This window comes from Convolutriloba macropyga, chromosome 10 (genome assembly GCF_964194025.1).
Source record: "Convolutriloba macropyga chromosome 10, txConMacr16.3, whole genome shotgun sequence".
NCBI lineage: Eukaryota > Metazoa > Xenacoelomorpha > Acoela > Convolutidae > Convolutriloba > Convolutriloba macropyga.
Window position 1 is genome coordinate 20,362,557 of NC_134477.1, and position 22,408 is coordinate 20,384,964.

At 38.3% G+C, this 22,408-nt stretch overlaps 1 protein-coding gene across 1 annotated transcript in view; it reads right to left on the minus strand.

The window, feature by feature from the left end:
* LOC142348503 (uncharacterized) overlaps positions 1 to 12,948 on the minus strand; it is an 88,825-nt gene extending 75,877 nt beyond the window's left edge. Inside the window, exons 1-2 of the mRNA XM_075399879.1 lie at positions 12,203 to 12,948; positions 11,511 to 11,558 (exon numbers count right to left, since the gene is read on the minus strand). Of these exons, the coding sequence (XP_075255994.1) occupies positions 11,511 to 11,558; positions 12,203 to 12,521 (367 nt within the window). The 5' untranslated portion in view covers positions 12,522 to 12,948. The remainder of the gene's footprint in view (positions 1 to 11,510; positions 11,559 to 12,202) is intronic.
* Between the last annotated feature and the right edge of the window lie 9,460 nt (positions 12,949 to 22,408).

Here is a 22,408-nt window from a genome sequence, read left to right on the forward strand (position 1 = left end):
GAGTTCATAACTCGTGAATCAGGCAGTTCAGAAGTTGCCACCAAGTTTGAAGGAATCATGGTCCTTGCACACTGTGAAAACAGACTTGATTCGCCCAACAATGTTGGATTTCAACGACTGGTTAAAAGAAAGAGCCGAGGGTCATGATCGCATGAAAACCACTTCTTTCCGGAGCAAAGCAGAAGACACTAACAGCAGGGGTGCAGTAAAGACCAAAGTGTCTTCGAAAGTATTCGCGTCCAACTCAAAGTCATCTAGTGTTAGTAGGCAGTCTCAAAGTTCAAAGAATGATCTCCCACCTTGCGTACTTTGTAAATCACAACATACGATTTGGCGATGTCAGATTTTCAAGGAAAAAACTCCGACGCAGCGTGCTAAAATAGCCGCAGAGAACCAACTCTGCTTTTCGTGCTTGAATGGTAAGCATTCGTTCCGTACGTGTCCGAATCAACGAAAATGTAATCGCGAAGGCTGTCCCAGTATGGTGCTGAGCTGATTTTCCCAGCAAGCGGCCAAAACAAATCTGCTGATGCATCACAACCAAAAGTCAACTCAACAAAAACGTCAACAACGGCTGTAGACAATGCAAGTACTCACGGAATAAGCAGCACATCAGGACTCACATCGATCACTGATGTCAAGGGTCTTTTGCAGGTCCTCGAAGTTGATCTGGAGGGACAGTCACAGAAGCGCGCACGAGCACTTGTTCTCTGCAATACAGCCTGTAATCACTCCTGGATCTCCAGTGAACTCTCGAAACGTCTCCACTTGAAAAGAACACCGTTAAATTTGACGGTGAACGGTATCAATACGCAAGAGACAATCAGCACTGAAGCTCTTCAGGTTAAACTGACCCCAATTGGTGAGAATACCTGTTCTCCGTTTGAGTTGTTGCCGTACGTGAAAGAAAACCTTCGCGTTGGGTCTGACAAAATTGATATCAATGCCCTGCAAGATAAATATCCTCATTTGAGTGTGTTACCTCCAAAGAGTTATGACTACGCAAACGTAGAGATGATACTTGGTCAAGACGCGTACCACGCCATCCGCCCGCTCGAGTATTTCGAAATCTTCACCCGTTGCCGTCCGTTTACCGTTAGGATGGGTAATAAGTGGTCCAATGCCGTCAGCGTCCGGTCTAATCTCGACAAGTTTGAAAGCGGTAGTTGAACATAACTCTGAGTTGGCGACACAAATCAAGTGGTATGACATGGAATCATATGGGGCTGTTAAGCAAGTGGGTCTGCGCTCAGCGTCCGACCGTCGACCGTCGAAATCCTCCATCAATCAACCGTACACGAGAAAGGTCGTTACTTCGTGGGTATGTTGTGGTCTTCCGATGAAGTCAAACTTCCAAACAGTTATTTTTCTGCATTGGTCCAGCCGAAGTCTTTAGAGAAGAGACTTAATAAAGATTCCGACTTACGCGAACGCTATGCACAACCAATACGAGAAGATTTGAGTTAAAACTATGTTGTTAAAGTGCAAACCGGTGAGGAAACTGAGCATCAACCCGGCAGGAAAAGGTATTTGCCGCATCATTGGGTCATGAACCTAAACAAACCTGGTAAGGTGCGAAGGGTCCTCAATGGTGCCTCCAAGTTTCAAGGGGTTTCTTTGAACAAAGTCCTGCTGACTGGTCCAGATATTCTGCAGAACTTGATTCACACGCTGATCAGATTCAGTCAGCATTAAATTGCTGTATCCGCTAACATCGAGGGAATGTTCCTGCAGGTAGGTGTGTTGCCATCTGATCAACCAGCTCTCCGTTTTTTGTGGCGGGAGGACCCCTCAAAGAGCGTTGAGGTGTATCAGTACACTCGACACATCTTCGGCGCAAAAGACTCACTGACTTGCGCAAATTACGCGTTGCAGCGAACAGCACCAGATCATGAAAAAGAGTATCCAGACACAGCAAAGGCAGTTCATGAAAAATTCTATTTGGATGATTACCTGGACTCAATGGAATCTCCTGATGAGGCGCTCGAGCGGTCATGAGACTTGGTCAAATTACTTAGTAAGGGTGGTTTCAAACTAACTAAGTTCATTAGTAACGTGCCAGGTTTACTAGAAGAGCTTGAAGATCAATCAATTGAGGCTGTTTCGAAAGTCATTGGTACGTCAATGGAAGAGTCATCCTCTCAAGTGTCGGGATTAAATTGGGATCATACCAAAGACACTCTAGTAGTAAGCCGCGGCACTTCTTGTGATAGCAGTAAAGCAGTCTCTCAAAGGTTGGTTTTGAGTTTAGTAGCCAAAGTATTCGATCCCATCGGCTTAGTTGCTCCTTTTACCGTCACAGCGCGACTTCTCCTGAAAGATGTTTGGCGTTTACATGGTCAGAGCTGGGATAAAAAACTCCCCAATGAGATGATTGATCGATTCTCCTCCTGGGTTCTGAGTTACCAACACTGGCTTTGTTAACCATACCTCGCTGCTATTTTTCCGGTCCTTTTGAACACATTGAATTGCACGTATTCGGAGATAGTTCTCAGGAAGTTTTTAGCGCAGTTGCGATCTTGCGTGCACTTGTCAATCCACCATCTGAAAGTAAACGCACCGAATTTGCATTCGTGATTGGAAAAGCACGTGTCGCCCCAACGAAGACACTAACCGGTTGAACTACTACAATGGTTGAACTCACTGGTTAAACAACCAATATTTGTCGCAAACCGCGTCTCGGAGACTCTTGAAGGGACAAGTGTCGATCAATGGCATCATGTTGCATCTCATGCTAATCCAGTCGACGCAGGTACCAGAAGAATGTCTTCTGAAGCGCTGCAAAAAAGCAGTTGGTTGCATGGTCCCCAGTTTCTCCGAACGTCCGATTTCCCGTTCCAGCCTAATACTTATGTAATGAAAAACAGCAAATTGAAGAGTCATTCAACTAAAGCATCCTCTTCAGAGAAGACTTCAACTTTGATAACCGACGTTTTTAAAAGGGACTTTAGCCTTCCGTTCCGTAAGTTCAGTTCGTATCCTAAACTGCTTAGGATACTTGCGTTTTGCATGCGATTACTCCCTCGTCATCTGGCCTATCGGTCTTCTGGAAAAGAAATAGTTGATCCGGAAGAACTTAACGCTGCAGAACGAAAACTGCAGTTAATTATTCAGTCTGAATCATTCCCCCTTGAGCAAAAACAGCTTGCTCAAGAAAAACAAATTAACAAGAAAAGTCGTATTGCCGTTTACTCGCCCTTCATTGGAACTGGTGGCCTACTACGGTCCACCGGCCGCGTTAAGCGTCTCGCCGAAATTGACTTTGACTTGAAGCATCCAATAATACTTGATGGACGCCATCCATTAGTTCTGTTGTTCCTACGCCACATGCATCTGAAGCATCACCATGAAGGTGTCGATTATCTCCGTGCACTTATCCAACAAAGATTCGCGGTCCTGAAACTCCGTTCAACACTCCGTTCTAATCGCTTCAGTTGCGTTCTTTGCCGAAAAAGAAATGCAACACCCGTCCAGCCGATGATGGCTGATCTTCCCTCTGAACGACTTGGGTTTCAGGGTCACCGACTTGGGTATGGATGCAAACACCTGTGTGATGGGTATCGAGCGATTCATGGCACGTCGTGGAATGCCATCAGTAATCTGGTCAGACAATGGGACAAACTTTTTGGGTGCAGAAAAGGAACTATTGGCATGTCTGCTCAATTGGGATGCAAAGTTGATAGCTTCAAAACTCGCACAGAAGGGAATCAAATGGAAATTTAATCCACCTGCAGCGCCGCATCACGGAGGCGTCTGGGAAAGGCTTGTACGCTGTTTCAAGCAAACTTAGTACGCCATACTCGATAACCGCCGACTTACTGATGAAGTAATTCAGACGACTTTCTGTTTAGTAGAACAGACGCTGAATAACCGCCCTTTGACGCCCGTTAGCTCCGACGCTAACGACTGCGACTCCTTGACGCCGAACCACTTCCTCCTTGGAAATCGCAGTTCCTGCTTGCCTTCAATCGCTGCGGTTGATGACTTTAACCATCGTAAGAGGTATGCTAGAGCGCAAGCTTACGCGAACGAGATTTGGAAGCGTTGGCTAAAAGAGTATGTTCCTGCGTTGAACTGCCGCCCCAAATGGAGAATTTAACCAACCTGAGTGCTGAAAACTGGCGACTTGGTCTGGATAATCGATGACGACAGCCCAAGGGGCCACTATCCACTCGCTAGAGTTTCGAGTCTGCGTTACGGTAAGGATGGAATCGCGCGATCTGCCGAAGTGCAAACACCAACCGGCACCCTATCCCGCCCCGTAATTGGTCTAATACCTGTCTTAGAATCATCACTTTTGAGGCCAGAGGATGTTGCCAATGCAAATGCGTACAAGCGGGAGGAAATAACGTATGCGTTCGCACAGATTGTTCTATAGCCTATTTCGCCGAGCGGTTAAGACTTCTGGCCCGCGCCCCAGAGGTCGCTGGTTCGAATCCCGTCAAAGTCAGAACTTTTTGCCCCCATAAAATTTTATGTATGGTTTTTTAGATTAAACTTAATAGGTTTTTGACCTCTGTGCGGCCTTCATCTAGAGATCAAAGATACGTTTGGCGGACGACCTTCTGGTTGTCTAATGCAGTAAAAAAACATGCGGTTTTCTCTCGTATAGAGAGCTTGTGTGATATGGTTTTTTTTGTGTGTTATCAGATGGAATGTTATCGTCTTGTTCGTTCGACATACGCTTGTTGAACATGTTTCTATACGTAAATAGATCATGAAAATGTCTTCGTGAGTTTGTCTTTGTTCCGATACATAGTAAAAACCTTCCAAATTGAGTCTTGAATTTTCTATACTTTTTCTTTCGAGAATTATTCAAGTTTATTACTCGATACGAGAACGAGGCACAACACTATAGACAAGTCATAACCCTTACCTATTGCACTAAAAGCGCCTCCTTAATACAGTTCTATTGTCTTCAACTGGTCTTTGTTCTTGATACAACCAGTTTTCGTAAAATATTCGTAATTTTTGCCTCTTTGCCCATTTTTGTAGGTTTTCGTTTTCTATTCACAGTATCAAAATATTGGGCGGTCCTCTGGTCATTTGAAAAAAGCAATCAATAATTTTTAATGCTTCTAGCGAACAGCTCAAAGCTTAATTTGCTGCGACATCGTTTTTGTGCACGTTTTTTCATGCACATATTTTCGTGCATTTTTTCTTTTTGCCCTTGGTTGTAGTTCTTTTTGTAGTCGACATATTCTGGATAATTACAGGCCCCAATCCCTCTCTATGGAAGTATAAAAAAAACTTTCAGTGATTTCATTTGAGGTAAAATGTTTCTAATCACTTTGAAATTGAAAAGCGAAAAAGCAACGTTTTCAAAAAAAACAGCAACGTTTTATTAAACTTTGCCCTTTTGCTAAATTCTTGTCGACTTCTTACCAATTCACATTGAGGAAAAGTCTCATAATTTGTCTTCTAATGAAGTACAAGTTAATCTTCTTTAGAAAAAGTTTTATCTGATGCCGTTTTGATTTGGTTATTAATGGTTTTCAAAAAATGGACAACGAGTTTTGGTTGTAATTAATATTTGTAATTATTTGATTTTTATCGCTTTTTGTTCTGGTAGACATTTTATGTTAGTCACAGGTCTCATCGGCCCTCTTAGACAGATTGTTTGTACTCATTTGGTAGTTTGTTGAATGATTTGTTGATAAGTTATTTTTTTGATCTCTTCCTCATTTGGTAGAAATTTAAGTGAAAAATGTAGATGAGCGGGGTCGGACATTTATGTGCGAACGCACATTAACGAGCCTCCTTGTTTTTTCTTAATATCAGTTTATGAATGAAACATGTGGAGCCAAAAATTGAATTTCGTGCCTCAGAAATGTCAATTTGCAAGGTTTAATTTACAAGAAAAAGTATTTGATTTGTATTGAGGTTCTGTCTTTCTTCCAAGATCTGACTTTTGAAATGAAATTGAGGTGAAGTGAAGTCAGGCCGAAACATAATGTGGAGCGCGCGAAACAGCTAGTGCCTAGCGACGTAAAATTTTTTTCACGCTAATTTTAAAGAAGAGTGGGAAATCCCTGTTTTTGAGAAAAAAATTCGTGCGAACAGAATTTTTGTTCACATGCAACATTTTTACCTTCAATTTTCCTGTTTTTTTAACATTTTTTTTCTAGTTGGTTTTTGTATTCGATTTATAGTCCATTCAAGCTTCTTATGTTTTGTAAAGTCAATGCAAATTCTTTGAAATGTGTATTAGGACGCGTCCTGCTATGTTTATGTTTTAGTTTCAGTTTAGCAGTTTTAGATTACATGAAGTTGCATAGAGTTCAATCTTAATTTTTTTGGCAAAAGCGTTGCATGAGGAACTAACTGCTTGTCATGAAAAATTGATTGAGAAAAATGGAACAGAGAAGTGAGTTTTGTATATCAGGCAAGCCTATGATCAAAAATGAAACCTACTTGATAATTCAAAATTGCATTTCTTAATAAAGGAATCAATCTTCTATTCCAATTCATTATAAGATATGATGTCAAAGTCAAGCTTTTGGGTTTCAAATTTTTTATTTTGTCTGTTAAAAACTGGTTTTTTGTAAAACATAAAATTTGCCAATATTTGTCAAACTGGATAAAAAATGGATCTCCTACCATCATCAAAACTTCTTTTTGACAACCCTTAGAAGGCTTTAAAATTATTGAGCTATTTACCTCAAAAGACAGAATTCTATACGATATGATACACTGTATGTTTGTACGATACACTGAGTCTATACACTGAGACAATATTTTTTCAACTTTTTAGCTTTGTAGGTGTGTTCTTTGTTTCTCTGAATTTCACTAAAACATAAAATTTTATATTACACCTTATATTATAATTTATATTATAGATTATATTATATTTACCTCGGCAGTTAAATTTGTACATTTTCATTTCAACTGAACGTGTAATCTTTAACTGGCATCAGAAAAGTTTCACGGCAAAATTACCGTTGAGCAAATGTATAACTCGTTTGGTTGAGAGGCGGGCACTCATTGAAAACAAAACGTCAGAATAATTGCAATTACTGTCAATGAATGATTTCTTTTTGAGTGAATTGCATTTCAAACTTTTGTGTAATTCGTCGATATATTCCGTTTAATTATATAAAGAACAGACTCAAAGTTATCGCTTTTCGCCACAGCTAGCTGTCATAGTTGAGTTTAAAGCAGCTATAATAATATCACAGCAATTGGTGAACCCTTTGCTGATTTATACACTTGCACGCTCTATGTAATTAAAAACAACCAGTTAGATTCTTCACTGTTTTGTTATTAAGTGTGTTCAAGTAATGTTCTGTCAATATCAAAAGGATGAATTGATCCAGAAAACTCTCAAGATCAGGATATTTTTGTTGAGTGTCTGAAAACTGGTTACTTGAGAGCGAAGGTGCATTGGTCAAGTCCTATTCCAGGAGACGAACAAAAACGACCAAAGTTTTGTTACAAATAGGAAAGCCCCGATTTGTCGGTATCATCGGCTTTGTAAATAAGAAAACCCTCGGTTTGTTTTGTTTTCGAACTTAAAAATGTATTGATACGTCCGTTTTGAGATACCTACGAAGTTTTGGTACGTTCGGTTTAATCACGGGAAACATTCTGTGTGCTGGATCTGCGCAAAATCCAGTTTTTTAATATAATGTAATCAAGGGTTCTGATAACCCCCGGGTCGAATGTCCTCCCTAAAATCCTCCCATTTTGTTGTAAGAGTGTGGGGGGGGGGGGGTAATTTGTCTATGGGGGGTAAACTGATGTAAAAGTGTGGGGGTAATTTGTTCAGAGGGGGTAAAATGATGTAAGAGTTGGGCTGCAATGGGAGGACTTTTGAGGAATTACCCCCCTGACTGAAATTGCCATGTTAGAGTGGGCTGCAATGGGCTGCAATGGGAGGACTTTCCAGGAATTACCCCCCCTGACTGAAATTGCCACGTAAGAATGGCCTTCAATGAGTTGCAATGGGAGGACTTTTCAGGAATTATCCCCCTGACTGAAATTGCCATGTAAGAGTGGGCTGCAATGGGCTGCAATGGGAGGATTTTTCAGGAAATACCCCCCTCCCCCCTGACGGAAATTGCTATGTAGGAGTGGGCTGCAATGGGTTGCAATGGGAGAACTTTTCAGGAATTATCCCCCTGACTGAAATTGCCATGTAAGAGTGGGCTGCAATGGGCTGCAATAGGAGGACTTTTCAGGAATTACCCTCTGACTGAAATTGCCATGTTAGAGTGGGCTGCAATGGGCTGCAATGGGAGGATTTTTCAGGAAATACCCCCCTCCCCCCTGACGGAAATTGCTATGTAGGAGTGGGCTGCAATGGGTTGCAATGGGAGAACTTTTCAGGAATTATCCCCCTGACTGAAATTGCCATGTAAGAGTGGGCTGCAATGGGCTGCAATGGGAGGATTTTTCAGGAAATACCCCCCTCCCCCCTGACGGAAATTGCTATGTAGGAGTGGGCTGCAATGGGTTGCAATGGGAGAACTTTTCAGGAATTAACCCCCTGACTGAAATTGCCATGTTAGAGTGGGCTGCAATGGGCTGCAATGGGACTATTTTTCAGGAATTACCCCCCGACTGAAATTGCCATGTAAGAGTGGGCTGCAATGGGCTACAATGGGAGGATTTTTCAGGAATTACCCCCTGACTGAAATTGCCATGTAAGAGTGGGCTGCAATGGGCTGCAATGGCAGGACTTTTCAGGAATTATCCCCCCTGACTGAAATTGCCATGTAAGAGTTGGCTGCAATGGGCTGCAATAGGAGGACTTTTCAGGAATTACCCTCTGACTGAAATTGCCATGTTAGAGTGGGCTGCAATGGGCTGCAATGGGAGGACTTTCCAGGAATTACCGCCCCCCCCCCTGACTGAAATTGTCATGTAAGAATGGCCTTCAATGAGTTGCAATGGGAGGACTTTTCAGGAATTATCCCTCTGACTGAAATTGCCATGTTAGAGTGGGCTGCAACGGGATGCAATGGGAGGACTTTCCAGGAATTACCCCCCCTGACTGAAATTGCCATGTAAGAATGGCCTTCAATGAGTTGCAATGGGAGGACTTTTCAGGAATTATCCCCCTGACTGAAATTGCCATGTAAGAGTGGGCTGCAATGGGCTTCAATGGGAGGACTTTTCAGCAATTACCCCCTGACTGAATTTGCCATGTAGGAGTGGGCTACAATGGGCTGCAATGGCAGGACTTTTCAGGAATTACCCCCCTGACTGAAATTGTCATGTAAGAATGGCCTTCAATGAGTTGCAATGGGAGGACTTTTCAGGAATTATCCCCCTGACTGAAATTGCCATGTTAGAGTGGGCTGCAATGGGCTGCAATGGGAGGACTTTCCAGGAATTACCCCCCCCCCCTGACTGAAATTGCCATGTAAGAATGGCCTTCAATGAGTTGCAATGGGAGGACTTTTCAGGAATTATCCCCCTGACTGAAATTGCCATGTAAGAGTGGGCTGCAATGGGCTTCAATGGGAGGACTTTTCAGCAATTACCCCCTGACTGAATTTGCCATGTAGGAGTGGGCTACAATGGGCTGCAATGGCAGGACTTTTCAGGAATTACCCCTCTCCTCCCTGATTAAAAATCAGAGGGGATAAAATGATGTAAGAGTTGGGCTGCCAAGGGACGCAAAATGGTGTGTTTGAGTGAGGGGGTAATTTGTTCTGGGGGGGGGGGGGGTAAAACGATGTAAGAGTGAGGGGGTAACTTGTTGAGATGGGCAATTCTAACAAGTATTATTCATATATATATATATAGACCGTCAAGAGTTGGACAAGCTTTGATGATCTGGAGGATAAGGCGATGCAGCTGAGGGTACAGAGGTTTTGGGTTCAAGACTGGCAGTCTTCTGGTATGTGGGCTAAAAAAATGTAAGTTTGAGGGGGTAAAATGATGTAAGAGTTGGGCTGCCAAGGAGGGTAAAATGATGTAAGAGTTGGGCTGCCAAGGTGGGTAAAATGATGTAAGAGTGGGGCTGCAATGGGAGGAATTTTTAGGAAAATGGAGCTCAAAACTCATACATCTTTTTGGGCTGCATTGGGCTTCCAAGGGGGTTAAAATGGTGTAAGAGTGAGGGGGTAAAAGACAAATTAACCCCCCACTCTTACAGTTTTTTTGGTCTGCCAAGGGGGGTAAAATGGTGTAAGAGTGAGGGGGTAAAAGACAAATTACCCCCGAACTCTTACATCGTTTTACCCCCCTTGGCAGACCAAAAAAGATGTAAGAGTGGGGGGTAATTTGTCTTTTACCCCCTCACTCTTACACCTTTTTACCCCCCGTGGAAGCCCAATGCAGCCCAAAAAGACGTAAGAGTTTTGAGCTGCATTTTTCTAAAAAATCCTCCCATTGCAGCCCCACTCTTACATCATTTTGGGCAGAAAAATTCAACCCGGGCGTTTCACTCACAGAATTTTAAAGGATGTTCAGTTGCATTTCTTTCAGGCTTTTTTCAAATTTAGTGCCAACTTGGTGAAACATTTCTCTCAGCTCGTTGAATAAATTAGAGGAGCAATATTGAAAATTTGTGGTTGAGAAATAGAGCATACATGTTGAACTCTTTGATCAAAAAGATTGTTTTTTTACTTCACACTTACCCATTTTTTTTATATCCTATACAAACAAATTTTTAAAGACAATCAGTTAAGAATTGTTGAGTTTTATGACTCAAAGTACCCGCCGTTGAAAAACAAAAAACATCGACAATTTTTTTCGTTGGAAAATTGGATATATATAGAAAACTTACTATGTTTGAACATCGACTATAAAATACACCGAAAACTAATAATGGAAGGTTATTCACTAAAAAAATACTGGGGAATCTAGTTTCTGTTCTTTCTAGCATAGTTCTACCTCTGGTGAGTTGAACTAGGATAGCTATAGTAACGGAACACTAAGAAAACAATTTCAGAGAACACCGATTCTGAATTTTGTTCTGATGCTGACTGAATGTTAGATACAGGTAACACTAGCCTAAAGAAAGCGGATCAAAGAGCGTTAAAGTGTATCAAGAAGAATTAAGAATTCAGAAGGAAGTATATTAAGAAGAAGTCTCGTTTTTCCGTTCAAGAAAACTGACTAGTGAGATCGAGGAATGATTATGCAATTTTTTTGCATAAAGGTCAATTATCCAAGACAACTTATCAGAATCCGTATATCGTAAAACTCACTGATTTATTTTTTATGAAGTATTATGTCTAAAAATTTTTATAATCATGTTATGCACAAAAGAAAATATGTCACACATAGAGCTTTTAAAAAATTGATTTTTTAGCTTTGTATGTGAAACGTGTTCACTTTTATAAAACTTTAAAAAGACTGAAGTAGGTTTCTAGAAAAATATAGCAGATTATTAATTGAAAATCATATAGGAAGATTGCTTAAAAACGAATAATTTTTTAAAGTTTCCAATTGTTTATCGTTTATACCTCCAAGAGGGTTCAGATTTTTGAATCATTTCATTTTGTTGTATTGTAACCAAAAAATCACCGAAAATGATTGCTGCATATATTACGTACTTTCAACGTCATCTGTTTCAGAAGTGATCCGTAGTGGGTCCAAGTCAGCTAAAACATAAAACAGCATCTGCAGATAGGTTGATCAGTTGTTTCAACAAACTCGTACTGATTTTGAGAACAAAATAGCAGCAGTATAAAAACAAGTTTCAGATCAGTTTTCGGAGATTTATTTCGGGAACTAATCTTTAGTATGACTTAGTTTACGAAATACTTATTTAATTTTTATGAAAAATAAATGAGATTCAACTAAAGAGTTCAATACTGCTCTGAGACAGCCCTGGTTAGATATAACTTTATAATCTCATTACACGGATTAAAAATAAGTGCAACCACTACCAAATTATCGTCAAATCCGACAGCTTTGTTCGATAATAGAGAAAAAGTTCATTTTACCACCAAATTCAGTTTAAAAGTGACGTGCGAATTACCAGCTTCAACATTGTGAATGAGGGTAAAGCGACTTCAGCGATCATGGTAGAGAAAATCAACATTAACAGCTAAGACAGGTACCAAAAATTTGCCGTGGGATTCTCCCTGAATTTCGGTGATTAAAGGTAATTCAAAGTGTGTTAGTATATAAAAAGTGGTTTTGCTCGCGAAATAGAGCAAATTTTCTCGAAATGCACAAATTTATTGCTTTGACTGGCTCTAGCTGGTAATGTTACAGAACATGCAAATTATGCAAAACTCACGATGTAGAACGAAAGTAGTGCCTTTCAGTTGTTCAGTCTGATAGTAGAAATTTAAATTCTCAGCCGCGTAGCAATCACATCGACCGATTATTTGATCATGTCTTGCTATGAATTTTCCACCTCCAATTGGTACAACTTGCGTAGAACGACATTTATTACCACAGACTCTCAAGTGATCAGTCCGAAACCTCAGCTTGTGACTCATCAAGTCTTTGTTCACGTGGTAGACATCGTGTGACGTAATAGAATTGGAATACCTACTAATGGAGTCGCCGTTTTTTGCCAAATAAGTTATGATCAGTAATAATCTGGCAAACATTCTAGCGTATAGCGCCTTCTTTTACTAAATAGGACTTTTAATACCTGACCGGGGATATCGACAATTACCGGAATTCAATCTTTTTGCGATCATATAAAAGATTTCAGGGAACTATAAAACAAAACTGATCTAGCAGGGACTACAAAAAAATTTGTAAGATATGTTCGGTTTGAAACCTATTATAAGAAAATGCCGTTGCTGTGATCGGTTCATAAAAGCAACAATTTCTAGACTCGTGAAAGTATATAGATTTTTTATGGAGAAGTTAATAATAGTTCAAAATTTCGCCCATTTTTCAAGCTTTAATACTTTATAGAGTAATCAATTTATTTCGAGGTCACGATTGATTATAACGGAACGAAAACAAAAACTTTTATTCATTTTATTCGAAAATGATTTTTGATTGATTGCGAATGGTAGAATGAGATTAAAGGGACCTCCACACCTGTTTAGTCAAACTAAATCATTCATTTCAAATTCATTTGTTTTGTCTTCTTTCGGACAAAGGAATTATAACATGAAAAACTTTGCCAACGTCAGAGAATTTCCAATAAAGAAAATTAAAAGCAAAAGGTCAAATGCAAACAAAGCAACTTCACTGCAGCTGTTGTTATCAAAACATTGCACAATCTAAATGAGTTACAATTCTGATGCACATTGTAATATTCTTGTGACATTTAAGTCCTTATTGTTTCGTAGTGTCTTTGTTAAAGCCATAGATATTGTATAAGTTAAAATTTTTAACGGTAGAGTCTTATTGCTACCATTAGAGATAGAAGAGCGTTAAATTGGAGACTTTTTTGCCTAAAAACGTTGACATTTTTTTCAAAATTCAGACAATTTCCATCATAATTTGCACAAAATATGATTTTTTGGTACAATTTGTTTAAGTTTGCCGAACTTGGAGACCCAGAAACCGCTGACACAATCTCCGTATACTCCAAAAGAGAGCTAGTTGAAATCCGGCTCCCGATTAAAGTCTTCTGGAGTTAAAATTTTGCCGTTTTTTTGCAAATTTATTTCGATAATTATACCAAATGCATCACTGTTTTTTTATTTTTGAAATACTTCGTCTAACAATTGGTGTAAGTCGCAAACATTCGAAGTACTTGGTGGTTTATTGGACGCGCGTCAAAGTGAGGGATAGGTTTGATACCTTCATGGATTCTTAAAATGAGAAAATTTTAAATTTTTAGTTTGATGCTGCCTTTTTTTAAAAAATGTTTTGCGTTTATTGGTTTTTTAATGTTGGTTAATGACAAAATTGTGATGTCACGGCTCTATTAATTACAGCTTTTTTACGTAGAAATGATGCCATATGCAAATCTAGTTTGTTTTCAGAGAACCTAATGGTTTTTCGGCTTTGAAAAAGAACTTTATTAAATTTTACCTGAATTCGTGTGTTTTACTTTCAAATGTTACTATTTTGCGGTCTGATTGCCAATTCGGACCAATCAAAGATCCAAATGGCTTCTTTTAGAGATGTAGGTGAACCTCCACAATGCAATCAGTTGTTATCTATTGTCTCTTATGATATTGATTGTATTGTTTTAAAGTTTCAGTGATCTTTTGAACTTGTCCAGTTTTTATCTTACTTCTGTCAACTTTTAGCTTACTTTCAATAAATACAGGTCAAAATTTCTTTCAAATACGACACAAACTAATCTTTGTGGCAAATGTTTTTTTAAAAAAATGGCTTATTGGTTTTGGCACTACAATTTTGATAGCTTTTGGTTTGTAAGACTTGTATTTGGACTTGCCCAGTACTGGGAAACGAACTAAGACCTGGATTTGAAATTGCCTAGTTCTGAAATAGACTTGTAGTTCGGTCCGGATACAACATCGAGACATAGTTAGATTACGCGAACGTTTTTACATATAGATCAAACAGCAGAACATACTAACCCTGCTCATAACAGATCCTTAGATTCATGTTCCGGTTTTGCTACAGAAATTTTCAAAATTAGCAAAACAAATTGAGGAAAGAAAAAACCCATACAATTCAACTGAGAGCAGTGCACTAATACTGCGTATCATCCACAAAGTGGTTTGCGACCCACCAATGGACATCAAATATTCGATTTTCTCATAAATTCATCATTTTTCAATAATTTTAAAGAAGAGCATAGTGACCTTAAAAAATCGAATCATGTCTATCGCATTCACCCTAGGAGGTGAGTCAAGAAATTAAATCATTAACACTTGAGTACATCAATCTCTGCCAGCAGAACTTTTCGACCGTAAGGATGTGTCAAAAATCTTATCTGTCTCAACGTCACTTTTGTAAAAAATTAAATAGTTTCTCAATATTTATTAAACTTCTTTCGCCAAATGTTTTTAAATAATTCGGTTTTATACAAATTATTTGTATACAAACTTCATAATATATACAAATTTCATACCGTGCCTTGATCAGACTATCCAGACTCCAAGCTCACCCAGGTTGAGGTGCCAGACCGAAAGTCGATATGTCCAGACCGTCCCAGACGGAAAGTGTCTATGTCCAGACCCTCCCAGACGGAAAGTGCCTATGTCCAGACTTTCGTGCGTTCAAAATTTTTCGTGCGTTCATCGTGCGTTCAAAACTCCCTATGTCCAGACTTTCGTGCGTTCTAAATGAAAAATCGTGCGCTCATTTGTGCGTTCATGTCCAGACTATCGTGCGTTCAAAAACACTCATGTCCAGACTTTCGTGCGATCAAAAATGCGAATGTCCAGACTTTCGTGCGTTCATGTTCAGATAACGTTCTTATAATGTATTCGTTTCAAGTATAGATAGATACGTTAGGGTGATGGTTGAGATGAAGTGCCCAAGCAGTTGCTACATTTTGTTTAATAAAAGATGTTCAATGAAAGTATTGGCTGAAGGGGGTGCCAGCGACCTAGTTATTAAAGTATGATTTGCTTTGCAACTTCAGCAAGGGTTTATAATTCTAGGTGTGAAATTGTTTTAAACAAAGCAAAATGTTGGATGCGAATTTTCCTGCGTTCGATGTTTTGTAACTTTTGAACTCAAGTGAGTTGAGGTTTTCTTGGTAGAAAGCTTTCACTTGAGTGAGCACTCTATTAAGAGTGTATAGTCAAACATGGACTCATTAGTTTTTGGCATTCTTGTTTCCATTCAAAAAATTTTCGTGCGCTCCCAGTCACAATGTCCAGACTTTCGTGCGTTCAAAATTGCTTATGTCCAGACTATCGTGCGGTCAAAATTGCATATGTCCAGACTATCGTGCGTTCAAAATTGCATATGTCCAGACTATCGTGCGTTCAAAATTGCATATGTCCAGACTATCGTGCGTTCATTTTTTTTTCCAGACCGTGTAATTTTGAACGCACCTTGTGCGTTCATTTCGGTCTGGACATATCGACTTTCGGTCTGGGACCTCAACCTGGGCAGTACAAATAAGACTATGTACAGACAGGAGAGTTGCTCACATAATCTGTCACTGTGTAGAGACTCATTTTGAAACGTATTTTACCTTGTCCAGTTAGTGGAGAGTTTTAAATACTAAAACCTTTGCCCAATCAGAGGGCACGTTAATTTTGTATCTGCATTATTAGACTTGGTCTCACCCACTAACAACGGAACCAAAAAAAGACATTCTGAAACTTTGGAAGGCAGGAAAAGACAAAGTTAAGGAGAGAATGAGACTTTTTAACATAAACATTACGAAAGAGGTTCAAAGAACGTATCGAATTAAAATCATAACAAAGAGGCTCGTTAATGTGCGTTCGCACATGATGTTCCGACCCGCGCTCATCCACATTTTGACTTAGCTGTCAACCAAATGAAGAGATAATAAAAAATAGACCTTTGAGTTTTAAAAAAATAGTTACACAAACTACTAAATGAATTAAATAATGCCATGCTTCATCACAGCGCTTACGAGATCTCACTCCATTAATAGGATTACCTGAGAAAAAAATAAACAACAAATTATGCACAAAGAAAAAAAAAACATTTTTACGGCAAAAATTCAACATCTAAACTTAAAAGCATTTAGTAACAACGTCAAAATACAATCAGAAGAGACCTTAACTACACAAAGTTACTTTTTGGTTACTACACAGCAGATGAAACTTCATATAAATGAGATTAGGTAACAAGTTGACAAAAAGGAGCAATAATGAGGCAAAATTCGAAAATCAACCAATATTTTTTAAACCAAATATTTACAAACGTCTTAAAAACTATTAGCTTTAATGAAAATTTAGCTACCACTCTCAGTTAATTGTTTATAAGACCTCTCAGCTCTTTCGGACTACATAAAGATTGAAAAACAGGCAAAACCAGCAAATTGGAACAAAATTGAGAGAGAAAAGTGTCAAAGCCATTAAAAAATGAACTACTAATTTGAAACTTTTTCATTTTTTAAAACTTTTTTGGCAACAATTGAATTATTTTTTTGTAGCAAAATGACTTCAAAAAACAAAAAATATGAAAAAATATATTAAAACCACAAAATTTTTGAGAAAACCCGTAGTACCGAAGCCATTAAATTCAATAGTTTTCAACGGAAATCAATAAAAAATAAGTTATAATAAGTTATGCATGGATGAGAAGTCAGAATTTTGTGTCATTCTAAAATCATCAGTACGTCATCACAATAAGTCGTATGAATATGAAAACGACAACATATACAGCGAAGAACCAAAAAATCAGTAGAAAAGTGCGAGAAGACAGAGTCGAAGCCGCTAAAACCATACTTTGTTCTTTGCAAATTTATCTTTGACCTTTTGAAAGTATTTTTCACGTCAATGGGAACTGGCAATAATAGGACAATAAGATAACATTTCAAAAGGATCCAAACTCATGAAAAGAAAAATAACCAAAAGTTTAAAAAAAGTTAGGAAAATTTCTGGCATCCAAGTCATGAATACAATAGTTAGAAGCTAAAACCGCTCCCCAGATTAATAGAGGTTGCAATAGAAAAGATGGGGGTCCTGCCAATAGTAAGATTGACTTACAGATCACAGAACCAATTAACAGCCATTAGCTGTACACTCAAATTAGTACATAGGCTCGCTTACTGCTCTTTAAGAAGCCTATTGCACTATTAGTCATTGAGTCTATGTCATAGGACTGAAAAATTTTATTAAAATTGCCAAAAGAAAATCAAAATTTCAAAAAAATTTGCGAAAGCTCAGAGTCGGAGCCATAAAAATTTAGCGATTCCTTAAAAACAAATTATTTGTTCATTGGGTATCATTTGACTGTAAATTAGGTTTGTAATGAACAGAACTTGGATTTGAAAAGTGAAAAATCTCTAAGTGACTTGAAAAAAAAATCAAAAAAATTTGAAATGAATTTTAAATTAACAGCTCTCAAATAGAAATTGAATTTTTTTATAGTTAATTTCCCTATGAGACAAAAACAATTTTTTATGGCATTTCGTCTGTTAGAAGCACAAGGTTGTGTCATTTGTGGCATAAAAGGTAATTTCGACTTGATATTTTTATAGCAAGAGTTGTAATTTGAACAAAAAAGTGAACAAAATCATGTAAACATCACGTGTTCATACAAAACTTTAAACCTCGATAACTCCTATCGTTATCCTCGATATCCTCGATAGAAAACGAATTTGAAAACTTTTTACTTCTTAGTGATACCACTCACATTTCTCTACGATGAATGTATCCATCGGCCAAAATTGTCTGAACAAAAAAACCCATTTGAGTATATAGTTCACCCCCCACAAGTGGGGTAGGAACAAAAATATCTTAAAATTAGTTTTGTAATATAATGTTTTGTAAAACAGAGCAGTCCTCGGTTCTCGAAATCTCAAGTCTAATTTTCAATTGAGTGTGCCAGTAGCTCACTTTTCTGATAATTACATTAATTGTGTCACAATTTATGGCCTCAAATTTGCTTATTTCTAACTATTTATTTAAAAAAGACTCAAGTTGAGGTCTCACAAGAAAAGTCGAAATGTCCAGACAGACCCAGATGGAAAGTGTCCACGTTAACATCGTCCCCGACGGAAAGTGTCTATGTCAAGATGGTCAAGGACAGAAAGTACCTATGCTCAGACGTTCGTGCGTTCATGACACTTCCGCGCTTTCGAACTATCGTATCTGCGCAGATTTTTTGAGCTCATGTCAAGACTTTCGTGCGTACAACAGACTAATAAGCGTTCTTGACCAGACTTTTGTGCGTTCACTAGACTTTCGTGTCTTGGCACAAAACTTTCGTGCGTTCGCATGTCCAGACAATGTAAATTTGAACGCACGACACCCACGTCGTGCGTTCATTTGAGTCTGGACATATAAACTTTCCGTCTGGGACCTCAGCACGGGGAGCTCTAAAATTCAGTTTCCGTGGTATAAGAAACAATCACTTCAGACTGTATTTTTTATTCCATTGTCAATATATGATGTAAACCAAAATGGTCTCTTTGCTATTATAACGCCCCATTACGGGCTTAAATGGCCAAGACCTTGAAGTCCCCTTGCGCTATCTAAACCATGGTTGGGGATATATTTTTTTACTGGAGCTTATTATAGTAAAGAGACTCGTAATGAATACATAAAATGTAAACTAATTCGGTAAAAAAAGTTGGGAGTTATTTCAAATCACAATCAGTTCACTCGTCTCAGTTTTCCTCTCTTCCAATTGCACGGAGTCCACCGATACTTCCATATTCCTTTCTATTGACACGTGCTCAGAGAGGTGATCTGAATCCTTAAACAATCAATTCAACATTACGTGGTCAATATCCGAAAATGCAAATATCAATATATTTTGCGTTTTTGTGGAATCGAGGGGCCAAACTTTGCCCCCATTATTTACTATTCATACAGAATTTTCAACGATGGAATGCAGTTTTACAGAATGTGGAAACAAGATACTTATATCTTGGGAATTCCTTAAGTTTTGTCACGAGTATTCATCGATAAACGTAACCCATTTCCACAACTTTGAACATGTAATTCTGCTAAAACCTTATTACTCGATTTTTTTAATTAGTTGAGACTCAACCCAGCATCGCCAAACTCATTTATCATAAAACGAATTATATATGGTACATTACTTACCATAAAACGGACAATTTACGGCCCTTAAAACCATAAACAGTTTGTCGTTCTTTGATTTTGCTATGATTTGTTTGTTACGGTAAATGGTTTGTTTTATGATAAGTAAATTTCCACTTTTTTTCCAATTTTTGGCGAAGCTGATTTTTCGCGGTAACATTCATGGACAACATTATAAAAGACATTATAAGAGCCTTAACTGTTCTTGTGAACAACGATTTGTGTATTCTCAAAACTGCTAATTCTCCTCTTAATCCGCAATCAATATATCCGCAATCAATGTGAAAGAAATCTGTGAAATAATTCTCCAATAGGATTTTGTTTCCTCGTGTCTAACATGACACTATCTTAGCAACTTGAAAGAATTTTTTTATAGTGTGGAAACCAGTGATTAGTGGCGTGGACATTAGTAACAAAAGATTATCCCAAATTATAATGCTAGGCCCAAAAACACGCTATGTGAAAAATGAGGGCATATATATCCTAATTTGAAGCAAGTTATAACTGAATTAGCCTGGTTTATCTCGTTTCCTCTTAATCTTATATCTTATAACTTATAACACTCTTAGAACAGATATTGATTGAAAATGAATGTATTAGTCAATATCATTTGCAAATAGAATTATTAGCAGGTAGTGGCAAATCATTGTCATGATAACTGCAGAGTGCCTGAACAGAAGCAGTTAGTACCAGATCATGAGAGACAGAACGTTGAGAGAGAACAACCTGTGCATAATGTCAGCTTGACATATCTTGACAGGAAGCTCCACTTATTGAACGTATATATGGCTAGAGAGATTAAGCTTTTAGAAAGCAGGAAAGAAAACGGGAACGGGTAATAAGAGGCGCCCAAGTTTGAGAGATTAATAGTAGTTGGTGTAATGATTAGCGCACTAAGCTCGCAAAGTTGAGGCTAGTAAAAGCCTTTTTTGTGAGTACTTGCTCCTGTGTACACTCTTGCAACAGCGAGCATATCTGATAGCGAGATAACCGAGTGGCGTGATAGATGAGAGCTAAGGTGTGTGATTAACAAACCATTGATCGATAGTTCGATCCCCTGCCTCCGTGAAGCTGTCCGTGTAAGGATTAGCTCTTACTTAACCATAGCTTCAGGTTGACCATAGACTGACCAATATTGGCTGCAATAATGGTACCACGTGAAAGTCTCAGACGCAAAAAAAGTGGCCATAGTCACCAAAAAAAGAGCATGCATGCTCACTAAATGAACAGTCTGAGGTGTGGGGAATAATAGAAAAAAAGGACAGCTGAAAACAGTCTATTGAGGCCTAATATTGCTCCGCTGCGAGTACGCAGAAAAAAAATATTATTACTATATCTGTAAAACAATTTAGATCCTTCAAAAAACCAGAGTAGTATGGCATCCATTAAATGACCTTAGAAACGTTAGAAGATGATGCATAATTCTTACCCTAGTGATGAGTGAATTTAAAACTTGCAAAATTCTTGCAAGCTGATTCAAAACTTGCAAGATTCTTGCAAGACTCTTGCAAGATATCAATCGAGGCAAAAAATAAATCAGGGTAAAATGTTTCATAAAACAACTTTTAAGCAAATTTTTGTTTATTGAACAAATTACAAAACCGAAATCAGTAAAAAAAATTTTTTGCCGGGATTAAAAATCTTGCAAGAATCTTGCAAGTTTTTGAATTCTGGAAAATTCATTTGTTTATTTTTGGTAGCTAAAGCTAACTGAAAACTAAGTGAAATGACTGATATCAGTATTTTTGATCAGCAGAGCTGAACCTAATTGAGTTTTTTTTGTAAACGCGTTTTGAATGTGAATTCTTGCAAGTATCTTGCAAGTTTCTGGCAAGATTTTGAATTCAAAAACAAATTTTCGGCAAATAACTCAAGGCATCTTGAGGCAATCAAATCTGTCTTTTTTAAGATTATTTAACCTACTCTAGAAAACGACAACAACAAACACTTTCAATCTTTCTCTCATTTTTTATTCAACCAAATTATTTTTGAAGAAACAACCAGTTGGAATATTTTGTTACCGATACTATCTGTAATTGAGGATCTTTTTGCAGTAGTAAAGAATATTCTGATCATTGTTAGGTCCAATTATCTTCCTGACGAATATTAAGTGAACTTATTTGATACCTTCAGATGATAGCTATTGATGTTAATATCCTTGAAGTTATTTCAACCAAAAAGTACTGAAAAGTTTTTGAAGTTTCAATTTTGTTTTTCTTCCATTCCAATTATAGTTTAGGCTCCGTTGTTTTTGGCTCCTAGGTCAAGGTGCGCTCCTTCTGGAGCACAGTAATGCACCGTCTGTAGTCGTCAAAGAAATCAAAAAGGCTCATGCGAAAGCTTTCTTTCTTTCTGTATTCAGTGCTATATCCCCAACCCCTCTCTGTGCCCCTTTTCTGGTGCATTTAGATGTTCATTTATATGTTTGTCGGTTTCTTTCTTCAGCGCGATAACCCCGCGCCCTTGTTTGTGACCCCTTCGCGCATTAGTCGTAGCTATTTAGGGTCTTTGTTTTTTTCTTTGGCGGCTAGGTCAGAGTGCGCTCCTTATGGAGCACAGTAATGCACCGGCTCTAGTCTTCAAAGAAGCTAAAAAGGCTCATGCAGAAGCTAAGACAAGTTTACTGCTGCCAAAATCTGTACCCTTTCTGCGTTGGCCCCCTTTCCCCAGCACTTGAATCGAAAAGCTTTCAAGATTCTTGCAAGCTTTTCGATTCATCTTGCAAGATTTTCGATTGATCTTGCAAGTAATTTCGCAAGAGTGATCGATAAACTTGCTAGATTTTTGCAAGTGAATCGAAAAACTTGCAAGAATCTTGGTACCGGTATGCATTCACTTGCAACTTGCAAGTGATT